At 41.1% G+C, this 23,718-nt stretch overlaps 1 protein-coding gene and 1 long non-coding RNA gene across 3 annotated transcripts in view; one reads left to right on the forward strand and one right to left on the reverse strand.

Annotated features, from left to right (window-relative positions):
- zbtb7b (zinc finger and BTB domain containing 7B) lies at positions 1-22,737 on the forward strand. Of its 2 annotated transcripts, XM_044358338.1 has the most exons (4): positions 1-427; positions 2,406-2,512; positions 18,394-19,466; positions 19,613-22,737. In XM_044358338.1, exons 3-4 carry the CDS (start codon positions 18,400-18,402, stop codon positions 20,238-20,240), a joined length of 1,695 nt encoding a protein of 564 aa, XP_044214273.1. In that variant the 5' UTR covers positions 1-427; positions 2,406-2,512; positions 18,394-18,399; the 3' UTR covers positions 20,241-22,737. The 2 variants fall into 2 exon arrangements, with proteins under 2 accessions (XP_044214273.1, XP_044214272.1); XM_044358337.1 differs by lacking the exons at positions 1-427; positions 2,406-2,512 and adding an exon at positions 16,593-16,888.
- LOC122986875 overlaps positions 9,216-23,718 on the reverse strand; it is a 15,021-nt gene continuing 518 nt past the window's right edge. The window contains exons 2-3 of the long non-coding RNA XR_006404405.1: positions 10,216-10,317; positions 9,216-9,656 (exon numbers count right to left, since the gene is read on the reverse strand). This is a non-coding gene — a long non-coding RNA (uncharacterized LOC122986875). The remainder of the gene's footprint in view (positions 9,657-10,215; positions 10,318-23,718) is intronic.

Genomic DNA, 23,718 nt, shown 5'->3' on the forward strand with positions numbered 1-23,718 from the left:
CAGCCCTGCCAGAGCCAATCCGAGGCTGGGTGTAAGTAGGGCAAGCCGCTTCCTGGTTCTCAGAAAGGAGGAGCTGGGAGTTGGAGTGGGCCAGCAGAGGCAGACAGGGGGGTCAGAGCAGCCCAGAGAGCCGGCGGTCTGCAGAGAGAGGAGACGGCAGCAGCAGCCCGATAGAGTGGGACCAACGAGGAGAAACGCCAACGCACGATTGTCGAAGATTAAAACCTCACCGGGGTGTCGAGCTGAGGACGGCAGGAGCGGGTGACCCCCGGCGGAGTGGAAGAGACGACAGGATAATAAGAAAATAAAAAAAAAGACGAATAAGAAGTAGAAGAAGTAGGCAGGGTGGGACGGAATAATCCAGGAAGTGTGGAGGCCGGTCAGGTGGGAGGCGACGAGTCAGGACAGGTGACACACCGGCACCCAGGTAACAGCACTACCTGTCTACTGTCGATTTGACAGAAAAAAAATTGTAGCACACCTGTAAGTCAATTGAAATTTAAGTGACATATCTGTATGCCATGACAGCGCCGGCTCGCCTCAAACTCTCCCTCCTCCCTCCTTCCCGGTTCTGATCGGGGTCACGGGAGGACTAGCTATCCACGTCACGGGTATTCGGTAACTCCCGTCGACATTTATTTCCCCTTATAATACAACCAGAGGGCGTTTCGGCTCGGCTTTTTTTTTTCTAAATGCACTAAATGAAATATACAGTGTGTGTTGCGCGTGTGTGTGGGTGTATTTTTTTGCGGAGCAGGTGTCTCAGGTGCTGTTTGATATGTGCATCTGTGCGCGGCGTCCAGGTGAGAGGAGAGATAGAGAGAGATAGAGAGAGAGAGAGAGAGAGCGGGGTCGGCGGGTACATTTCTGGAGACTCGGCTGCTAATTATAGCCGAGAACACCGGCTGACATCCAAAACCTAACCTGCTCTCACGCACATCACCTGCCTCTCTGCTGCTCACTGGATCTATTTAGCCTCTTGCACCTTAATGGTCTCCCTTCAGTGGTCTGTTAATCATCATCATCATCATTATCATCATCATCATCATCATCATCCTCTCCCCATGGCGCACCCAGTGTTTTATTTTAATCCTGCCACTAACCTGTATTACAATAGGATGTGCTCAGGCTGTAATGTTAGGTTAAGAGTTCTCTGCCTGCCTTCATGGGTGGGGAGGGCTTTCATGCCAGTGGGCTTGTGTGTGTGTGTGTGTGTGTGTGTGTCATTACAGAGGTAGATGTGTTGCTGACTCGCCCCTCTGCCAGACCGGCCTAACAAGCTCAACTGGCTTGGGTTTGGTTTCCCTGTGTTGGGCACAGCTTGTTTGGTTAAATCTTTAGCCGTCCATGCAGGTAGTTAATGCCTTATTCCCTCTACAGCCTCAGGTGTCGTCGAGGCTTTTTTGTTTTTGTTTTTTTGGCTCGATTGGGAGGCTGACGCATCGTCTACAGCCTCTGTTTGTGGGCAAAGCTTGTGACTGAAGGAGAGAAAAGTTTGGAGAAAGAGCCCGAGTCTCTTTTGTCTTTCTGTTTTGTTCCCTCTCTTGTGTGCGTGAGCGCCACAGGGTTACATCCACTGTCATGTGAGTGGGCATTTTCAGATGCTGTCTCTCTTGCACAGGGGATGGTTCAAAATTCTCCACACATGGAAGAGCCATCAGGGTTTTGAAATAAATTCTTAATGCCAGCTCAGTTTGCCCGAACTTTTGTTCAGCAACATAATTAGACATCTGTGCTTCATCCCTCGTTCCCGCTGTCCTGACATGACCTCCATCCTGCCATGCTCTCTACCGGCCTTCTTCTCGTAACTGATGTCTCTCTTTCCTTCTGACACTTCATCATCGCATGTTTTAATCTGAATCTGCAGTTATACACGGACACACATTTTTAGTATGTTTCTTATTGAGCTGTGGAAATAATAGAGTTGCGTACACGCACCACACACCACTTCTGTACGGTATATTCATCATTTTCAGCTTAAAGAGGTGTGGGTGTGTGTGTGTGTGTGCGTGTGTGTGTGTGTGTGGGCTTTCCCAACCCTACTGACTGTTGAAGAACTTCTTTTCTAAAGAAGTCAAAGTAGGAAGCGGTTGGTTTCTATCAGCGTCTCTTTTTTTTCTGTTCTGGTACAAGAACCCCCCCACTCCACTCCTCTGATGCATCATATGATTGCTTGTGGGTGTGTGTGTGTATTTATCCACATGCATGCTTGCTAACTTTTAACCTATTTTACAAAAAGAAAAAAAGACATGTGTCTCAGTTAGTCAACACTCTGTCATTACTCAATGTTTGTTAATCACGTCTCCCATCTTTGTTCATGCACTTGATAGCTGATTAACCCATAGCGGATGAATAATGCTCAAATTTAATGTTTTTTTTTTCACTTCCTTGCCTTTTTGCCTCAGGTGTATGACCTCTGCTGACCTCTGAGCAAACAACCAAAGAGGAGGGGGACGAGAGAGAGAGAGACAGAAAGCAGGCACCCATCTTCTCCTGGGTTTATGGACTGGAGGTAGGAATCTTACACTATAGACGTTACATTAGACCATTAATCTCAGCATCAGTCCTTCTCTTTAATTTGAATTTATGCTGTCAACCATTTTTACAAGTGGAAACATCAGGGACTTCTTTTCTCAAAAGATCTTAGCCCATAGACGTACAACAGGGCAAAGATTATCTTATGCTTTAAATAAACTAGTTTGTATAAAATTTGTTCTGAACATGTCTAATGTGGCCACATTCAAAGATTGGATGAGAAATGTGCCGTCATAGAGAGACGAGATGGTGCACACTTTTGGGAAAGTCTCTCCTTGAAAGCCTTTGTGATGCACTCAGTTGGACACATGAAAAGAGATGGACATGTTTGAAAATTGGAAAATGTAGAGCTGCAACAAATAATCGATTAGTTGGCAACTATAAAAGTAATTGCCAACTATTTTGATAATCAATTAATAATTTGGAGTCATTCTTAAAGAAAAAAAAATCTGATTCCAGCTTCTCAGATGTGAATATTTTCTGGTTTCTATGATAGTAAACTGAATATCTTTAAGTTGTGGACTGTTGTTCAGGACAAAAGAAGTCATTTGTTGAAGTCATCTTGGGCATTTGGAAATTAATGGATTGATATTTTATAGACCAAACAACTAGTTGATTAATTGAGGAAATAATCAACAGCTTAATTGACAATGAAAATAATAGTTAGTTGCAGTCCTAGGGAAAAAAAAAAAGCTTGTTTACTTTCTCACCTCCTCAAACTTGGCCAATTGCTGCATAAACTGGTCATAACTGTTGGATTCTGCTGTTCAGAAAGATGCAGAAATTCTTGGAAGCTGCCCCGTCAAAATGGTGTAGGTGGAATCAGATGCAGGCACTTTGTTTGAAGCATACTGATACTTTTAGTAATACTTTTGGGAAACAGGGACCAGGTTCTGTTCAGTGCCTGTGAGGAGCCAAAACAGCAGAGTGACGGTTGAGAAAAATGCAGTGTGACAGGTAGAAGAGTGATAGGAATTTTTTTTTTCTATCTGTTCGTCATCGAATAAAATGTCATCTTAAAGCTACACATTTACCCTTACATTAAAGGAAACCCCCTTCAGGCACAAATATGAATAAAAAAATCTACAATCTGCAGTTTTCAACCAGAACCAACAAACCCCACCATATCTCTGCATTTAATAACACCAGATTAATTAAAAGCATTACAGATTTCAGCTTGAAAGCACCACATTCAGAGCTGCATACACACATTGTCACGAGTGAAATGAATGCAATAAATTCCTAAATGAGAGACAAAAGAATGTTATCATTTTAAGTTATGGTTTTGTCAGGCTCAGCCCTCCCTGTCTCTAAGTAATACAAATGAGATACTTGCAATTATGCTTGACTAATTTCCCTGATACGAATCATCCAGAACGGCCTAATCTGTTTTATTCAGCCTGTCTCACTTTTGCTGCTTTCACACAGTTTACATCACAAACACATTGTTGTCAGGGGTCAAATCTCATTAAATGCTGATGGTTATAAAGGGTGGGTGGGGTCTTTGCTAAAGGGGAGGGGCTAACTAAAAACTTCCTTGTCCTTGGAAACAAATATGAGCTGAATAAGTAGTCAAGCAGTTAAATATTTTATTGGCAACCTGCAAGTTAACTCCTCTGTGGTGTGTCGGATGCAGACACTCTATAACTGCAATTGGCTTTTAGAGATGGTTCGGGAATGATGCCAAAAATAAACTCTTTTGTTTATGGTATTTATAGAGTTTGTCGTGCAAGATAAATATCACAAAGTAACGCCGCTTATGAGGAAGCCTATTAACAACAGAATAAAGTAACTACTAGAGTTTTCTATGATGCAACATTAACAACTTCTTCAGCTTCAGGCTAATAGCATTATGCTAATTGGCATTAGCTCATTTGAAAACCTGGTATTAAAATGCAAATAGGCAAAATATGAATATACGGTATGGAATATGGTTATTGTCAGGGTGCAAAATTACCTTTTTGTCTACCAGCCAAATGACTAGTGAATTTTACCAACAGCTCAATACCTTACCATTGGTTTTTTTGGCTGGTGAGTGAAGCAAATCTAACAGCCAATTGCATATTTTACCAGCATTTGGCTGATGGCTGGAGCTAATTTTGTGCCCTAGTTATTGTTAAATTTTTAAAAAGTGATTTTTTTTTATTTTTTATTTTTTTTAACCCGGAGGCAAGTTTCTGAAACCTGTAAATAATGATGCACTTCATTAAGGCAGACAAAAGGCTTAAATGAAACCTCACAAATTAATGAATAAAGAATAATACTGTTGTGTTTTTACACCCTCAAGCCTTTTTTCAGGCTTTTAATGCAATTTAAATTGTTATGAATGCTTCACTGAAGAAACCCAGGCTCAAAAAACAAATTTATTTCCCAGCTTTAGGTCTAAAAACTGGACCACACACATCAGACAACAGCAAACCATGAAAGGATGTTTCATATTTTTCCTTCAACATGTTGTCAACATACTGATAACACTGTACTCCAAAGTAAAAATCGTACACAAACTGATCTAAAGAACATTTTGATCTTGGAAGTCACAATTGTCGATTGCTAGAGGAAACAAAAATTTCTCTGCTGCTAAACTGTATATTCAAATACCTGAACACAAGTATCAGTATCAGAATGTAGTCTAATGTCATGTTCAATCAACTTTTTGAATCAAATTTGCACATCAAAAACTTTTGGTAGTACTGTAGTTATTGATGTAGTTAAGGATCTAATTTTTCATTTGAGTCAAGTTCAAATTTGTTAGTGAATTGTGTGTGTGTGTGTGTGTGTGTGTGTTTGGTGGGCAAGTCAGTGTGACAAATCATGTGATCATGGCTTTGCTAGAGTATGACTGGTGACTACCATGTGTCCATGAACTGGTGGATAGGGGGAAGTGACATCGAGTGGTCGGTCAGGCGAGGAACACACACACACACACACACACACACACACACACACACACACACACACACACACACACACACTCCTAACACATACATGCATGCACGCACATGTACATGTATGCATGCAGTTCCAGGAAATGTTTTAATTAGGGCATGTGAGCCCATATAAATTCCCCCATTTCATACATGGGTCTTTCAGTTTCACTTAAACTGACTGAGTGGGCGGAAGGTGGGGGAGAGAGAGAGAGACAGAGAGAGAACAGGGGAAGGTTGATGGGACTTGAAAGAGATAGAGATTTCCCTCTTTGCTCCCAATATTTGAAGGAGTTTCACTCTTTTTTTTCTCACGTTTGTTTGTCTACTTTGCTCCCCTGCATCCCCTTTACTCTGAGAAAACCTCTATATTCCCTAGTCTGTTTTTTTCATCCAAAACATAAGGAAAAATTACACAACTGCAGCCAGACTGGTGTGTCATCCTATGCGAGAAAGAATATATTTCATGATGTAATGGCAATTATTTTGCTGCCGTAGTCTTAGTTTTATGCTCATTTAAAAATGTGCATAAACCGTGACTAAAGCCCTCGAACCCTAGACAAAAGCTGTATTTTTACCATATATGGCGGTTGTTTCTCCACATTGAGGCAGTAATGCTACAGGGGTGACTACATGGTGGCCTTTATCCAGTCTGCTGCATTACAGTTAAGTCTTGCCCCCACTCGATCTGTGTCAATAGAGGAAGTTATGTATCTGCCATTTCCTCTTTTCAGTCATGAGTTTCTGTAGCATTTGACAGCCCTCCCTCGCTCTCGACCACCAGCATCACAGCCCACGCCACCCAGCCTCAACCAATCGGCAGGTGGCCTTGACTCTTCTTCTTCTTCTTCTTCTTGTAAAAAGTCAGGGGAGAAGTAAAAGAAGGGCCTGAGAAAAAGCAACAGGCTGAAGGAGGGACCGTGATTCAGCTCTTCTGGTAACAGTGCAATTTTTTCTGTACACACTGAGCGGGCGGTTATCATAAATAGGTACAGTGAGACAACACTTCAGGGAAAGTGAGAATAAACACCCAAACATGAGCAGACATGGGAGTCATTGCTGCTGAAACTGACCCCTTTCATGTAGGATGTTCAAAGGGGAACTCCAACAGCAAATGGAGGCTTTTATTCCAAAAGGCTGCATATAATCCCCTTTGGAAAAGTTAAATCACTTTTGTTAATATTAAAAAAAAAAAAGAATTATTATCTTTGCAGAAAGGACTTATAACGTGTCCTATGCTGGATATCTTATTTTGAAATCAAACTTCCTTTATAAAAAAAACAAATTTCTTGAATCAGTTGAATCACCTTCTCCCTCAAGATGTGCTCACCAACCATCCATCATTCAGATTGTGAAAGAGAAAAACATGCTTTCTCTATGAGACGTCCATCAGGAAAAGATGTTATCTGGTAGTTCACCCTCTCCTCTGTCGTCGTTTTTGCCTTTACGCAGTTCCTGACTTTTCTGACACCACAGCAGTGGCTGATACAGTCAGCTGGACCGCAAGTCCCTCCCTGCAGTTACCCTGAAGTTGTGATATAATTCATGGATTGTAGTTACAGTAAAAACAAACAGTCTCCTCCCCTCCCTGCATCACTGACATGTTCGTCAGGAAGGTGACACGTCTTTCACTCATGTCCTCTAGTTGTCTTTTTCCCTTCCTGCTCCTACATACCTGTAAGTGTTGTCATCAGTATTTTTTTTGCTTTATCTCACTCAGAGCTGTTTATGCTTGTTTTCTATGTCTCAGTTTGTTTTTAATTTATCTCTTCATCTGTACTAGTGGTCGACCATCTTTACTGAGCACAGGAAAAGGAAACTGATCAGGATCAGTTAGTTTTGCGACATTTCTCTGTCTGTCAATGTTGTGTGTGTGCGCGTGCACGCGTGTGTGTGTGTGTGTGTGTCCAGTGCTTTTGCAATATCTTCCACTGAAATGGGAGCTCATTTGTGTAGAGAGCAGCAGTTGTTGAGACCCTCCCAGTGATGTGGCAACTAAATGCATTTGTAATACACACACACACACACACATAGTAACAACAACATGCATAGTAACAACGTGTTAACGTTGATAAACACGTGTCCACAGATATGTGCAGAATAAAAGATTTAAATGGACTAAAAATGGATTCTGTTGTTTTTCTCTGTCTTGCTTTTCACTATATTTTCACTTTCTAATTGAATAGACTACATTTTGTGATCCATTTGTGATTTTGTAATGAAAGGAAGATGCACAACAGGCTAATACTTGAACGCACTACGTTAATACATACTGATAAAGAGTATACATCATATTGTAAATAAACATAATTTCTTTTGCCCAATCCCCAGAGCATCCTACTCAAACCCCCATCTCCATAACCCTTCTACTTACCCCACAACCCCGCCTTAAAAAATATAATAAACATCATACAAACAAGTTTATCTTCCCAGTATCTACCCATAACCACACACAAATCTATCAAACTACATTTGCAGACATGCATGCGTGAGTACACATAAACATGCACACATGAAACCTCAAATTTTGGTTGAGATGCTGATTCATTTCTGCTGTCAATTTGCACCTGCAGTTTGTAAAGTTGTAGTTCTTACACTGCATTAACCTTGTTGCGCAAAAAAAAAAGCAGACGGCCTCAAAAAAGTAAGTTAAATCAGCGCCTCGGTGTCACAAATGTAATATTAAATGTTTCACAAAGGTATCATTAATTGTAGGGTCCTTGAAGTAGATTTAATTATTTTGTGTCTATAGACAGACTCGTGCAGACATTTATATACCGGCTTTGAAAAAATGAGAACTTTTTTGTTGTAAAGCCCTTTGAGCTGCATTTTTATATGAAAAGTGCTATACAAATGAAGTTATTATTATTTTCTTCTCAGTTCACAGGTATGTCTGTGTAAAATCCATTGATAGTGTTTAATGTATTATGTATTAAATGTTGATCATATTTTATTTAAAATTCAAACAAAACATTTAAACACATTAAACATTAAAATACCTGTAAAAAATGACATAAGGTCAGAATAGGAAAAATATTTCATCTCATACATACAGTCTTTAAACAAATAATTGATATTTAGTCTTTGCCTCCAACTTTCATAATACACACACACACACACACACATATATATATATATATATATATATAATTATTGAGGTTGTAGTGGGTGGTTTTTGATTTTGCCCCCCTCATGTATGGGTGGGCATAATATTAAGAACATTTTTCAATATAATGCACTCCAGTGCACCACCACCACCCACCACGTCCTCAATAACAGACATAAAGTAGAATTATCACCTTTCTGACAATGTTGTATTGGGTTGGATTAGATTGCACAGGTGTACCTAATGAAGTGGCCAGTGAGTGTATTAACATATTATACAATTTAATATCATCTGACACACAAAAAAATACTTTAAAGGGCAGGTGCAGTTAAATATTTAATTTTGTGTCTGGTGAGTGTTAGACAAAAAAAAAACAAACGTTTTGTTTTTGGGTTCATAGCTTCATCAAATTTGAAAAACACGATGATGTGACGTCAAAAATTGAAAAAACAACGCTATTAATTGTTTCTTAGCAGAGTTTTCTAAGGATTCTGGTTTTGGTCTTTATGGAAAGTTGACTGAAAAGTGACTTTCAAGTTGCTAAGGAACACTGTAAGTATTCTTCAACGTAATTTGTAAAAAATTATGTAATTGAGAAAATTCAATACAAAAACTAATTAATTTTGTTCATTCTCATGTAAACACTCAGTTGAAAGTTGTAATGCTGTCACTTTGAAGTTCCGACTCACTACGCTTAGTGTTATATGCCACGATTACACCTACAGAGCTCGCTGAACTGTACCGCGGACCGACATGTTAAAACACCCCCGCTGAGTTACAACAAGCATGCTGATGAATTACTGCATGTTTGACTATAATCATACTTCATTTATCATTTGTTGTTTTGTTTTTTTTTTTTATGACGTGTTTCACATGCTGTGCAATCGTACTCTCAGAAGGAAAATATTATCAACAGGAATGAGCTCATCAAATGCACATAAACATCATTAAAACCAAAAGTCTCTCTCTTGCATATTAATTAACACAAGGTGCAGAATAAGATTCGCCCACACACCTTGACACTCCGCTGTTCACACACACACTCACAGTCGTGGAGTGTTGGGGGTAGAAACTGCTGACCAGATAAGGAGCTAAAAGAGAGGGAGAGTAAAGTGTGAAACCACTCTGTCAGCATGCCTTCTCACATCTGTGTGTGTTCTCCATCTTAGGGTGAAACTCCCTTTTAGTGATGCTAATGATAGAGGTGACTGCTACCACATTTCTCCCTCAGACATCTGCACACACACACACACACACACACGCACACACACCTGCAAGGACTTTTGCTACTTCCTGTAGTTGCGTGCATGTGTTCACCTCTTGCTCGATCGCTCTGTTTAGCTCCCAGTTGTCATGTCACGGCTCCTCTCCCTTCTCTTTTTCTGTCTCCCCCCTTCCTCCTCTCCCCCCCCCCTTGTAACTTTACTCTCTCTACTCTTGTTTCATGTCTCCTCGCAAACACAGATTGTTCGAGGCAGGGACTAGATTTTCCTGTCTTAACCCACCCTCTTCTCTTCTTTATCTTTCAGAGTATCTCTACACCCACTCACTCACTCACTCACTCACTCACTCTCATGTGTTTCTCCTCCCCCATACCCTCCTTTTTTTTTGTGTGATTTCTAAGAACATGTGTGTTTTTAGAAAACATACCTCCCTCATGTTCCTTTTGTTGTCTCTTCTCAAATCTCAGACTTTTCCTCTTTCCAACCTCAGATTGATTTCTTTTCCTGCCACTGCGCTTTCCTCTTTTCACTGTGGCAAACATGGGAGAAATGTCACACATTACACTCATTTGAGAAAAATTACACGCCAAAAATACAGACACGTGACAAATTAAAAGAAAAACCTGAATGAGTTGAGAAACATAATGAATGCAGATGCTTCCACAAAGATGCACTGCATGGTACAATAAAACAGTTAACATCCAATCACGCTCTGTTGCATTTATAAAAAACCGCTGAGCAGTTGATTCTGATTTTGTATCAAGATGGCAAGAAGAAAAGATCTAGGTGACTTTGAAAAAGAGGGTTTATTGTTGGGGCACAGAGCTTCAGTCACAAAGACTGCTGAACCGGCTAGTGTTTCAATAGGAACAATGACTAAAGTGACATCTGCTTTTAGATCTATGGGGAAGACATCAGTAAATAGGTTCGGAAACTGTGGTCGACAGCTCACATTTGATGACTGTGATGTTTGTGCATTAGTGAGATGTGTAAGGATAAAACAAAAGAGCAACTCTTCCTCAGGTGACTGTCAACGCAGGACGTAATCAGACTGTGTCAGCAAGAACAGTCCGTTGACAATTACACAGAAAGGGATATTATAGTAGGGTGGCAGTGCATAAACCCCTCATTACAAAGATGAATGCACATTTGAGAGTTCAGTGGTGCAAAAACATAGGCACTGGTGTACCGAGATGTGGAAAAAAGTGATATTGTCAGATGAGTCATCACCACCACATTCTCGACAAGTGGGCGAGTGCATGTGTGGCGTTCACCAAGAAAATGGTACAGGCCTGAATGTTCGACCCTTACAGTGAGGGGATCCGGCGGCTCTTTTATGCTTCGGGGGGCATTTTGCTGGCATGGTTTGGGTCCACTTGTCCTCTTAGAGGGAAGGGTCACTGTAAATCAATACAAAGTTGTTCTGAGTGATCACTTTTATTCCTTTGATGAAACATTTCAACCCTGACGGTAATGGTCTCTTCCAGGATGACAGTGCCCCCATTCACAGGGCATGAGGGGTCACTGAATGGTTTGATGAGTATGAAAATGTGACACACATCATATGGCCTCCGCAGTCACCAGATATCAACTCCTAATGGAGATTTTGGACCAACATGTTGGACAGTGCCCTCCACCACCATCATTAAAACACCAAATGAGGGAATATCTTTTGGAACAATGGCGTTCATCCCTCCAGAAGAGTTCAGAGACTTGTAGAATCAATGCCAAGGCACACTGAAGCTGTGCTGGCGTCACATGGTGGTTCAACACCTTACTAAGACACTTTATGTTGGTTTTTCCTTTAATTTGTCACTCGTTTGTATATTTTTTCATCCCTTAGGGAAATAATTTTAGTATTATATTGACTCATCACTTTCAGAGTGTTTACATAATGACTCTTACGAATCAAAAGGCTATAAAAGAAGAAATAGTTTAAGACTATACAAAAAAATGTTAAACTTCAAACATGAAGCCTTGTGAGCAAAGTTGACAGGATGCAACCTAATAAAAAAGTTAAATAAAAGCCCCCAAAAATTATACAATGACTGTGTGTTGGGTTCCACACAAACCACAGTAATTTAACAATATAATTAATCTACTGGATTAGTATATGACACTAGATTTCATGTAGGACTTTAAATTGTCATACCCTGGTCGTAAAATGCTTAAGTACAATAAAATAATATGTTATTCTGCAATAATTTGACTGTTCTGGTGGAGTAAAGTGACTTCTAATATATTAAAATGTTCTTGTGTGCAGGGATGTGAAACCCCTAATATTTGCCCACAAAATATTATTTAAATAACGTGTTAATTTTTAAATACCGTGATGTCTGCTGTTGTCAGTGTTTCCGTGTTCCTACATGTAGATACTACAGTTTTATTTACATTCGGCTCAGAGCAGTAGTTAGTGGATATTACGGGACAGAGGGTATACAGTATGTGCACCCAAATGTCTTGCCCCATGTGTTGATAAGCTGATAATCCTCCAGCAGATCCACATTGGTGTTCAGGACTGGCATGCAAACTGGCTGCTGTTGTAGCTCACTGTGGAGTGTTGTGGTGTGGGAGGGCGAGGGGATAAGGGCCTCCGCTCTGCCAACCAAATGAATAATGTAATGTGTTCTTGGAACTAAGACCACACTGTGCGCATGCGTTCACACACGCACACACACCATAATGCCCCAGTTACATTAAGGACAGAGGAGGGCTTGGTCGCAGGGGCTTTCTCGAATAAAAGACAGAATAAACTTCTTGCTGAGTAACATTAGCTCATTGGACTTTTCTTTTTTTTTTTTTTTCCATCTCCTTCAGTCCAGTCACGGCAAGGTGCAATCGTTCTAATTATCATGGTGTTGTCTCAAGTCTTGTCTTTGACAAATTCAAATTCTGATTCAAATTCTACCTGGCAGCGTCTGTTTTTATATCTCCTGGTGGGATGCAAATGTTCAGTCCAGAGGGGAACTGTTGGGACTCGGAGCAGGCGGAGCTTGTGTTTTAACCATCCAGCAGAGACATGCTGTATTATTAGAAGACCTGGATGTGTCAGTTTGTGTGTAGCCAGTATTTATGTGTTATTTTGGAAAATAATCGTTGCTTAAATGTGAAGGTTTTGCAGTCAGATACTCCTGTGAGAGTGTTCTGCTAGTCTGAAAGCAGCTTTTGGTTTGGCAGACGTGTGTGTATGTGTGTGTGTGTGTGTGTATACTCTCATCTCTTTTCTTCCCCCCCATTTCCTCCTCCCCTACTCTTCCTCAGAGAAGGTGTCCCAGCACCACACTCCACTCACTACCCCCAAAATAAGTGAAGTGTAAAGAGGGTGAAAAAGAGTGTCTTTCTTTAACCCTTAAAATCTTTATCACACAGAGAAGAAAAGTGGTGAGAGGAAGACGAGTGAGTGGAGGAGAAACGGTATGAGCTTGAATCTTACTTTCCATCTGTTTGGCCGTTTTGTTGTTTGTTTTATTTGGTGCAGTGGTTGTTTAGCATCATGATTTGTTATGGTGTGGTTAGGAATAACTTCTGAAGCACAGGGGTTTTATCTGAATGAAAGCACTTGTAGGTGGGTGTGTGTGTCTGTTTCGATGTGAGAGTGTGTTTCGACTATTCATTGTTTGTGAGCATTTTACTGTAAGTATATTTTCTAATTTATCTGAGCTGCTATCATGTTTGAAAATAAGAAAAACAATAGGCATTTGATTACATTTTGAGCCTGAAAACACATTTAAAATATGAAACTTTTGCTAAATTTTAAGTCTACTTTATAAATTTTACCTTTCACTTTTTATTTTAATTGTAAACTTTGTATTGTTAAGCTCTAAGCATGATCAATATTCTAGCACTTACTTGTTACTCATATACTGAGAAAACGTGCCGTCACAACATACGCATACTTGCTCACATTAACCAACACACACACACACACACACACACACACACACACACACACACACACACACACAGAGTCACAAACACACACACGTACAGGCACTTTGGAAAACATCTGACATCAGAATTCATAAAAGCATTTCTCCTTCTCCCTCTCGGCCGCAGTTTTCTGTGAATAGTATAAAGTCATATTTTCCCCCTTAGCACTGGAGCCTGATATAATTGAGGTGGACTGGGAAAACTTACAGACTTTAACGGAAAATAAGAGCCATAAAAATAATACTAACAGTTCTAGTTCCAGTCATCACACACACACGCACACACTAACACACACACACACACAGCGTTTGCCGTAGGATTTCATGATATAGATGGTGGATACTATAACCTTTTATACTGAAGAATAAATCTTTGTGTGCAGGTTTGGTCAGTCCTGCAGCTGTCATTTTCCTGGCCTCTGCTCAAACTCGTCTCATTTTTAGGAGTTGCACTAAGTCGTGCTGGTGGACAGTGAATTTAAGTTTCCATTTCCTCTTCAGTAAAAACGAATCCACGGTGGATTCGACTCAAAACATTAAGAATAAAGCCCATTTGACTTGTGCTGGTTTATTTGTCGGTCTGGTTGCAAAACTTCTTTAAGTACAAAGAAGCTCTAGGTTTTTAATAGTTGGCCGTGACAGATGAAAACAAAACGATTAAAATGTCCAAATGTTATGGGTGTTTTTTTAAGTAACGAATAAATCCTCATTTTTAAGAGAGAGGAAGAGAGTGCACATAATGAAAGTAAGGGATGAGGAAACCGTAGAGTTGCAGAGGAGGTGAATACGTCCACCGTCGACACAAGGAGTGGGAGGTGAGAAGAAAAAAAGAGAAAGAGACAATTGTTGGAAGGATAACATCTTAACATCTGTAGCATTCAATGCGTTAAAAAGTGAGAAGGTGGCAGATTTTAGAGAGTTAGCATTTTTTTTGTGGTTAAATGTTTTGGCAAGAATAAGAAAGACATTATATGACACACCTAAAGGCAAACAGTCATATCAGTTATTTGACTTTAAGGTAATTAGCCTCAATTAACATGAATAAACTTAGAATGACATGCTTTCAGACAGTAATTATGTTTTATGATAATAGTTAAATATGAGCTTGTGAATTATTTTGTGTGCAGGACAAGATGTGTTTGTGGTATCTGACTGTGGGCTGTTTTACCATTAGTTACAATGTGATGCAAGATTCAGCAACTTATGCAGACACGTCCTTGACTGGCAGCAAAATAAAAAAAAAAGAGAAACAAAGTGACAAGGAAGGAGAAGGGGGGATATGAACTCTGTGTGTGTGTGTGTGGTGTTGTGGATGACATGATGTGTCAGTATTAAGTGACTCACAGACAGACAGACAGAAAATTGATGGGAATCATTGAAACTTCTTTGCAATCTTATTATTTTCCGAACGTGTCTGTTCTAAGGAATATGCCTAAAATAACAAGCTCGAACCACCAACCACCCATGATGTTTTTTTTTTTTCTCCTCCGCGCCGGAAATTTAGTGTGAGTTCATGTGCGCTCCTCCTTAAACCCCTTTGTGTCTCGCTATTCTGCGCTGCCTTACTCTTGAGATGTCTGGTTTTTGTGTTGTAATGACTTTTCGCTTATTGGGGGGGGATTTCAGAAATTGAGTAAAACATCATATGTTGTGTATTTATACACATAGTAATTATTAGCAACAATCCAGTTTTTTCCTGTGGATGCATTTAAACAGTGACTACCATGGATGGTGATACTTAAATATGTCACACAGGTCTGTTATCATGTTTACTTACAATGAGACATACTGCACACATACAAGGTCAAGAGATGCATTTACACTTTGTCCTACAAAGGCTAAGTTGGTTGCCAATGGGATTTTTTTCCCCCGTCCATGATAAACCCACGTTAGTATAAATCTGTGTATGATTTAGGGCTGTAACTGACAATCTAGTGATTATTTTCTCAATTAATCATTTGGCTATAAAATGTCAGAACATCACAACTTTCTAAAAGCTCAAGTAGACGTCTTCACATGTCTTATTTTGTTTGACCAATGCTTAGAAACCCAAAGATATTTACTTTACATTGATATATTAAAAAGAAAAGTAGCCAATCTTCACTTTGGTGAAGCTGCAACCAGAGAATGTTTGGTATCTTTACTTAAAAAATGACTTAAAAGTTTAATCCACTATCAGAATAGTTTACTATCAATTAAAAAATATGTCTGAGACAAAGACAAAGCAAAAATCTCCTTAAAGCTCCTTAACTTCCTCCCTCTTCTGTGTCAGCATGCGCCCGAGACCACGCCGTCTTTGCCGCCTCAAGCGAAGAGATAATTCACATGAAAGTGCTTTGGCTCAAAGAAATCAGAGTAAATAAGTGTTGTTGAAGTTATTTTATCACAAGCACTCAGAGAGGTTGAGTAGGTCTCAAAGGAAGAGTTGTTTGCACCAGCTTGTCTCTGTGGTACAATGTAATATGGTTTAACTCATATTGCACCTACCTGAATGTTTGTTCTTTGGTATAATATGACTCACAATGTCAATATGATTTTGGTTCTTACATGGTTGTTCAACTTTGATACTCTTTGAGGTTACTAAAGAAATCGTTGAGTATTGGTACTTCTGGTGTGTTTTGGTCGCATGAGCTGGTTTCCTTCCTGCCAAACCAGTTCAACTAATGTGTGTGGTCTGAAGCCTTGAGGTTATTTATTCTACATCCACAGACCTGCCATGACCTTAGATACACTACAACCTGTCTACCTGTCGGCCTCCGTTTCAACAGGGAGAGGTCGACGAAGACGTCGTGTTTATCGGAAAGTGTTCGGAAAATGGGCCGTTGGGTTTTGGAGAGAGGGGGCGCGTAGGCGACCGGGGGGGAGGGGTATCTCTAAATCTGTCTTCGTCACCATGCACCCTCTTTTGATACAACAGGAAGGCGAGTGAGTGACAGAATGTGCGTAAGAGGTAGACATCCCCAAGGATGAACGCTTAACCCCGACTTCTGACAAAAGAGATCAGACCTTCAAGTTGCACATCTAAGGGTAGAAGAAAAAAAAAGAAAGTGGTTTTCAAAGAGAGAGGAAGAAAGCGAGGGAAGATTTGTAAAGAGCAAAAAGATGGATGCCGTGAGACACATGCCGCCTCGTCTCCAGCTGACTGTGCCCATGCCAATGAAGACGGGGAAGGTAGGATCATAGACTGAGATTGTGCTTGGATGAGAAAAGGAACATTTGGGAGGTTTGGTATTGGTTTGACGGATTGGAAGGATCTAAAAGTTCAAGTTGCACAAAGGTGTTGGCAAGTTCTTTAAAAGTATTTATTTAATTAGCTTTACTTTTACTGTTTTTCATGGTAGGTGGAGTTCATCTTTCCATGCATGTGTTTTAAAACAGGCTGACGTTCAAATCATAACGTAACAAGTTAAATCTAACAATGGTGGGTGGGGGGAGCCACAGATTGGCACATAATGTGTGTGTGTGTGTGTGCTCTTGTGCCTGTGCATGTGTGTTTAATAGGGTGTGTTTTGGAGCAGGTTAGTCAGGTGGATGTACCGTCGTTGTGCAGAGCCCTCTGGGCTGGGTGAACACTGTTATTGGATGGCCAGGGGGCTGCCAGTTGCTATGGGAGGGAGATGAAGGGCAGGGAGGGGGAATCTGGAGGTTGAGTTGTTTGTGGAAAATCTGGTCTGCTCAGGTGTTTGAGCGATATTGTTGAGCTGGTATAGTGTGGACAAGGTGAGGTGTGAGCTTAGGGAGCCAAAGAAGGGAGTTGTTGGGTCTTATTACCAACAGGCCTCGTTACGTCTCACAAAGGGAAATAAAGAAAGTTATTGTCCTTATGTGACTTGTATTACGACATGTTACTTTGTGTCAATAAACTTGCTTCATTGGTTAACAAAAAAGACAAAATCGAATAACTGACTGTACTGTAAATGTTTTCTGGACAATTGTGAGTAATATAGATTTATTCCCACCCTCATAAAGGTTTTAATTTTTTTCTTGCTGTTTTTTCCTTCCTCATTCTTTCACTGGTACTCCCCCCTTTCACCCACTCTAGTCTGTCACTTCCTTCCTCGTTTGCTTTTCTTTCTTTCTCCTCCACTAGTCCCTCTCTTTCTTCTCCAGGTATTTTAATCAAACAGCTAATGCTATAAAGGGAATTAACCTACTGCCCGCTGGGTACAGCACCTACATTACATAATCCTGCGTCCTTTCCGCATCATTATTGATCACTTCGTTTTAAATCTCGCCTGCTGTGATGATTATTTCTACTTCTTCTTGCTTTTTATATTTTGCCTCTCCCGCTGCCTCTGTCATGCCCATCGCATTCTTTCTCTGATGCCCCAGCCGCCGTCTCAATGGACAAAATCGCCACCTCCTGATTTAGTAATCTGGAGAGAAAGCACTGGGGGGGGTTGGGAGGGGAGAGTGGTTGCTAAGCCCGATTTAGACTGTCCCTCACGTGAAGTAAAACTCCTTCTCTAAGTCACGCTACTGAAGCTTTACTTTTGGGACGTTTAAATATATATACACTCTGGAAGACCTGAAGGTTTATCGTTTGTTCTTAGAAACTGCAAAGATAAAATCTTGAGGTTAATGTTTTTTTAGAGCTCAAGTGGATTATTACTTTTCATAATTCAGGTACCATACTGTAAACTCCACTTATCTAATCTTCCCCCTCTGTCATGCAGGTGGCAATGTCTCCAGGAGAGGACGGTCTGATTGGGATCCCCTTCCCGGAGCACAGCAATGAGCTTTTGTCCCACCTCAATGACCAGAGGAGGACAGGGCTCCTGTGTGACCTCACTCTGACCTCCCGCGGGGCACACTACCCGACTCACCGCTCCGTCATGGCTGCCGTCAGTCTCTACTTCCGCCGGCTGTTCGGGACAGAGGAAGGGGGCGGCGAGGGCGGAGGAGGTTTCAGCGTGTGTCAGCTGGACTGCGTGGCACCTGATGCCCTGGACGCCCTGCTGGAGTTCGCCTACACCGCCACCCTGACCATCCCCAGCTCTGGAATGAGAGATGTGCTGCGAGGGGCTCAGCTTCTGGGCATCCAGTGTGTGGCTGACGCGTGCAGAGACATCCTTGGGGAGACGGCGGAGGCAGAGGGGGACACAGCAGAGGAGCAGAGAGCCCAACACACAGCGACAGAGAGGATGGCGGAGGGAGAGAGGGGAGTAGAGAAAGGATCTCGAAGAAAAACGGACAGAAAGAAGGTGAAAAAAGGCGGGTCACATCACATCAACTCCTTGGTTTTGAACCCGTCACCCGCTTCCCCCGCCTCATACCCTTCACCTGCCTCTGACAGCCTCCGCTCCCTGCCGTCCACCCAGCCTCCCAGCCCTGAGCAGGAGGAGCACTGCCTCAAATCTGGGCAGAACGGGGATCCCAGGGCGATCCGAGAGCCAGGAAGAGGGGCCACACTAAACGGAGGGCTCCTACATTTTCTGCATCAGCGCCCCCATATAGCCCACCCACCTCCTGTCCCGTCCTCCAATGACAAGCTGTCAGATGACGATGAGATGGAGGTCTTTGATGATGGTATGCTGATGGAAAGTACCTCCGTACCTACTTCTGTAGCTGAGCGAGGAGCGGCAGCATCAGCAGCGGGAGGTGGGAGGAAAAGGAAGTCTCAGACGCCCCAGCAGTGCCCTGTGTGTCAGAAGATCATCCACGGAGCAGGAAAACTGCCTCGACACATGAGGACGCATACTGGAGAGAAGCCCTTCCAGTGCTCTGCTTGCGGAGTTCGTTTCACACGGTACAGAAACTTCTTACATAGAATATCTACACAACAAAATGGTTTATAGTGTTGTAGCCTGCTTGAATCTTTTAATCATATTTTGCTCCTATCCTACTTCCCCCCCCCGCCTCTTCATCTTTTATCTTCTCTTCTCTTTTTATTAGGAATGATAAGTTGAAGATCCATATGAGGAAACACACAGGCGAGCGCCCCTACCCCTGCCCCCACTGTCCCGCCCGGTTTCTCCACTCATACGACCTCAAAAACCACCTGTCCCTCCACAGTGGGGCACGGCCCTTCGAGTGTCCACTCTGCCACAAGGCCTTCGCCCGAGAAGACCATCTCCAGCGTCACCGCAAGGGACACAGTTGCCTGGAGCTGCGCACACGCCGCCCCAGACGTGGGCCTGAGCTCGGAGATGAGGGGAGAGGCGATGGAGGCGGCAGCAAGCAGTCCAACCCTCTGGAGTCTCTGTCCGTACAGGCCCACTCCTCAGCGTTCCTCCCCCGCACGGTGCTGGATGGTGGAAGTGGGTCCGTCGCCAGCCACCTGATGTTTCAAGGGGACAGCGAGAGGGAGCGGTCTCTCGCCCTTCAGGCTCTGGCTCAATTCAGCTCCACCAGGTTGGCTAACTACCCTGGGCTCTTTCTACGAGGTCCGGAGCTGCGAGGGGGAAGAGAGACGGAAGGAGAGGATCCCGGAGGAACCCACTCGCCGGCGGCGCGGCATGACAGATGGGTAGACGAAGTGGAAGAGGAAATCGGAGAAGAGGAGGCAGAGGAGGAGGAGTAGTGAAAAGAGAGCGTGTGTGTATGCGTGTGTGTCTGTGTGGTAAAGCATCCACAGTAAAAAAAAATCTCACTCAGGTGGCTGGACTAATGACCTGCTGCTCCCATGTAGAGAGCGCTTAAAAAAAAAAACAACTAAATGATATTAAAAGAAAAAAACGGGTTTTCTGAGATATTTTAAATGTTTGTCTTCTGGCATTTGATTTTATTTGTCTTTTAAATTTTGTTTCTCGTTTGCTGTTTCATTTTATGTATTTTAGGTTGGAGCTGTTTCTTCTGATTTCATGTTATTTTTCTAGCTGGACATGCGTGTTTTGAGTTTGTGGTTACTTGGATGCTTTTCACTATGCAAACTAAAAATCCAGAGCTGCAAAATGCAGGAATATTTGGAGAGGTATATTTTAGTTATAACATAATGTATTCAGGTGCAATTCAGAAGTCATATCACCTTGATCACAAGAACGAGTTTGTGTGCCCACTGTCCTCTGGTGGTTATCAGTGGAAATGCAGTTATGCAATCTAATTAATCAAACTGGTTCTGTGCATTGAAAGCAATAATGTTCTTTGTGTCTTTTCTTGTTAGAGATAGAGTCTTCGCTTTGATTTGGTGCTTATACCAAAGATTTAAATTTAACTTTTTTTTTTTTTTTTTAATCTTAAGTTAACCGGGGAGGAGAGAGCTGAATTGTAGCCAATGTTGGGTTTGAAGAACTTTCCAAGCTTCTTCCCAACTGTTTTGATAGCCATGAGAAAGAATCTGCTTCCATATTTGAGTGTTTCGGAGCCGTAGAGCTCTGTGTTAAACGCCTGACCAAAAGAGACAAAGTCTGGATCAATGAGTTGATGTTTGTTATGTTGAAGACAATTTTTTTTTTTTCTCCCAGAGACTGTGGATTTCAGTCTTCCAATGCACTCATTTGGATTCCTTGTTTAAAAAAAAAAAAATTAGAAAGGGGGCAAGATGAGGAGATGATTGAGATGACTTGTCCCCTTTTTTTCTGTATTTATTTATTTATTGTTATTTATTATGGCTCTTCTGCTGAAACTCTTTGCGAGATCAAATCCAGAGTGGGACACAGATCACTTTTTTTTTTTTGTTTTGTTTTTATCAGTTCCTCAGAAGTCTTATAAGATTGTGGCTCAACATCTCCATATACCTAAACACCCTTTATGGGCTGCGTGTCTTCTTTTTGGCGATTCTTCCTCAAATGCATTCTTTGCACATTTAACCCCCCCGTCAGGTACTGCAGTAACACAGGCACATTCCACCCTCCGGGGTAGAGAGAAGGGAACAGAGCAAAGAAGAAGTCAGGGGTTTAAAACCTCAGATGTAGCTGGAACGCAAAATGACTTTCAGCATGCTTCTCGGATGTTAATTCAACATGTATAGTACTGTATCACATGTTATTGCATGGCAGTTCTTATAGATCGGCCACCACTGTGTCTAAAGGGGCCATTAACTTTTGAGTTTATCGTCTTCTATCTTCGACCAAAATACTTTTTAAGTTTCTTCGGGCTTTTTCTTGTTCAGCCAGGAGACCAGTACATTAAGGCCTGTGGCAGGTTGTAATGCAATCATGAATGGCTTTAAATGACAGCAGTTTTCCTTTTTAATTTCCAATTTTCTTGAGTCAGAACCTGCTGTAGCATTCGTGCCGGTCTGGCCTTGTGTGCACTATCCGCTCTTTGTTGTGTAGTTAAAAAAAAAAAAGTTTTTATTCCCAGTTTATTTGCACTATGAGATTTGAGAGCTTCAAGCCTTTTGTCTGACCTTCAATATCTAGTACATTAACTCACTTGGTACCATTTAAGATTGTGATTGAAATAGACGATACTTCTTTGAAACCCGAATACAATGAATACTCATTTTCTTCTTGCATATTAGTACAGTTATATTCAAATATAATATATATTGGGATGAAGTTGCCTTAGATTTTTTTTTGTGCTGCAACTATTCTCAGGAAATCTTGAGCAATGCACTAAGTGATTAAACAAAATATAAAATGGGAAGAAATTGTTTGGTGCTGTAGGGTGATTGACACTCTTCATGCTAATGTAAGACCAGTAGTTTAAATATTAAAGAGATTTTGTATTATATCGTTTTACATTTGAAAATCAAATTGAAACCTGTCGTGAGGGTAAAAATAGGCATATACATAACAGCAATGATTGTAAACTACTGGTCTTACAGGAACCAGTCCTACTGGAATATCAGTATGACAGTTGGTCCTGTATGTGGAGGGTGTTGGTGCTCCCAGTCAGAGCTTTGTGAATAAATGAGGGTTAACTAATGCCAGCTGTGAAGTGTGCGTTTCTATGTGAGCTGTTTGTTTTCTTGGCTTCGGTAAAGGGACATGGGGTCTGGTCTGAGCAGAGACCCCGCTATCAGGGATACATTTTTGTCTTTCAGTTTTTAGTGGACCTTCTCAGAGATATGAATTCATTTCCCATCATTTGTTTCAGTTAATGTAAAGAAAATAAATAAAGATATCTAAGCTTGCTGTTTGCTGTGTTTCTGTCATTGGTTTATTTTATTTTATTTTATTTTATTTTACAAAAACAGCTATTTAAAGACTTGAACTAGAACCCGACCAATACTGGATTTTTTAGGCTGATGCCAATATCCATATTTAAGTGGTGAAAAATTTGATGATCTATCAGCAGATATTCATTTTTTGGAACATGAATGCATAGCTTCAACAGACAATATTAATAAATAACTCCTAAATTTGGTAATTAGAGTTATGAACAATATATGTTCTGAGTGAAACATTTCTCTTGGAGGAGATTAATTGTTTTTTTAGTTTTATGGACTACATTATTTCCAGTGGTGGGAAATTCTGTACTCAAGTACAATTTTTGGGTACTTGTACTTTACTTGAGTATTTCCATTTGATGCTACTTTATACTTCCACTCCACTACATTTCAGAGGGAAATATTGTACTTTCTACTCCACTACATTTATTTGACAGCTTTAGTTACTTTCCAGATGAAGATTTGAAACAATGGATAATATAACCTGCTTTTAAAATACAACACATTGTTAAAGATGAAACCTGTGGTTTCCAACCTTTTTGGCTTTTGACGTCTTACAAAAGGCAGTGTGTAGGCGGAGTCACATTTCAGAGGTCTATGAGTTGTTAACAGCTCCACCAAAGATTTTCCCGTCTAAACTTCTCACATGGTTTCATTTCTATAAATGTTCTAATGATCCAATATTTTAGCAAAAATCATTTGAGAAAAAGTCCAAAAACTTTGGAGGGGCCTGACCCCTAGGTTGGGAACCACTAGACTAAACTAGCTAACTGTATATAAAGTAGTTGAAACTAGCTCCACCTCCAGCAGCTACAACAGTAACATGCTGCTCTAACACTGATGCTTCAGTATTAATAATCTAATGATGTCATATATAATAATATCAGTCAGAGGAACCAAACCACTACTTTTACTGCAATACTTCAACTACATTTTGCTGCTCATA

This window comes from Thunnus albacares, chromosome 8 (genome assembly GCF_914725855.1).
Source record: "Thunnus albacares chromosome 8, fThuAlb1.1, whole genome shotgun sequence".
Classification (NCBI taxonomy): Eukaryota; Metazoa; Chordata; class Actinopteri; order Scombriformes; family Scombridae; genus Thunnus; species Thunnus albacares.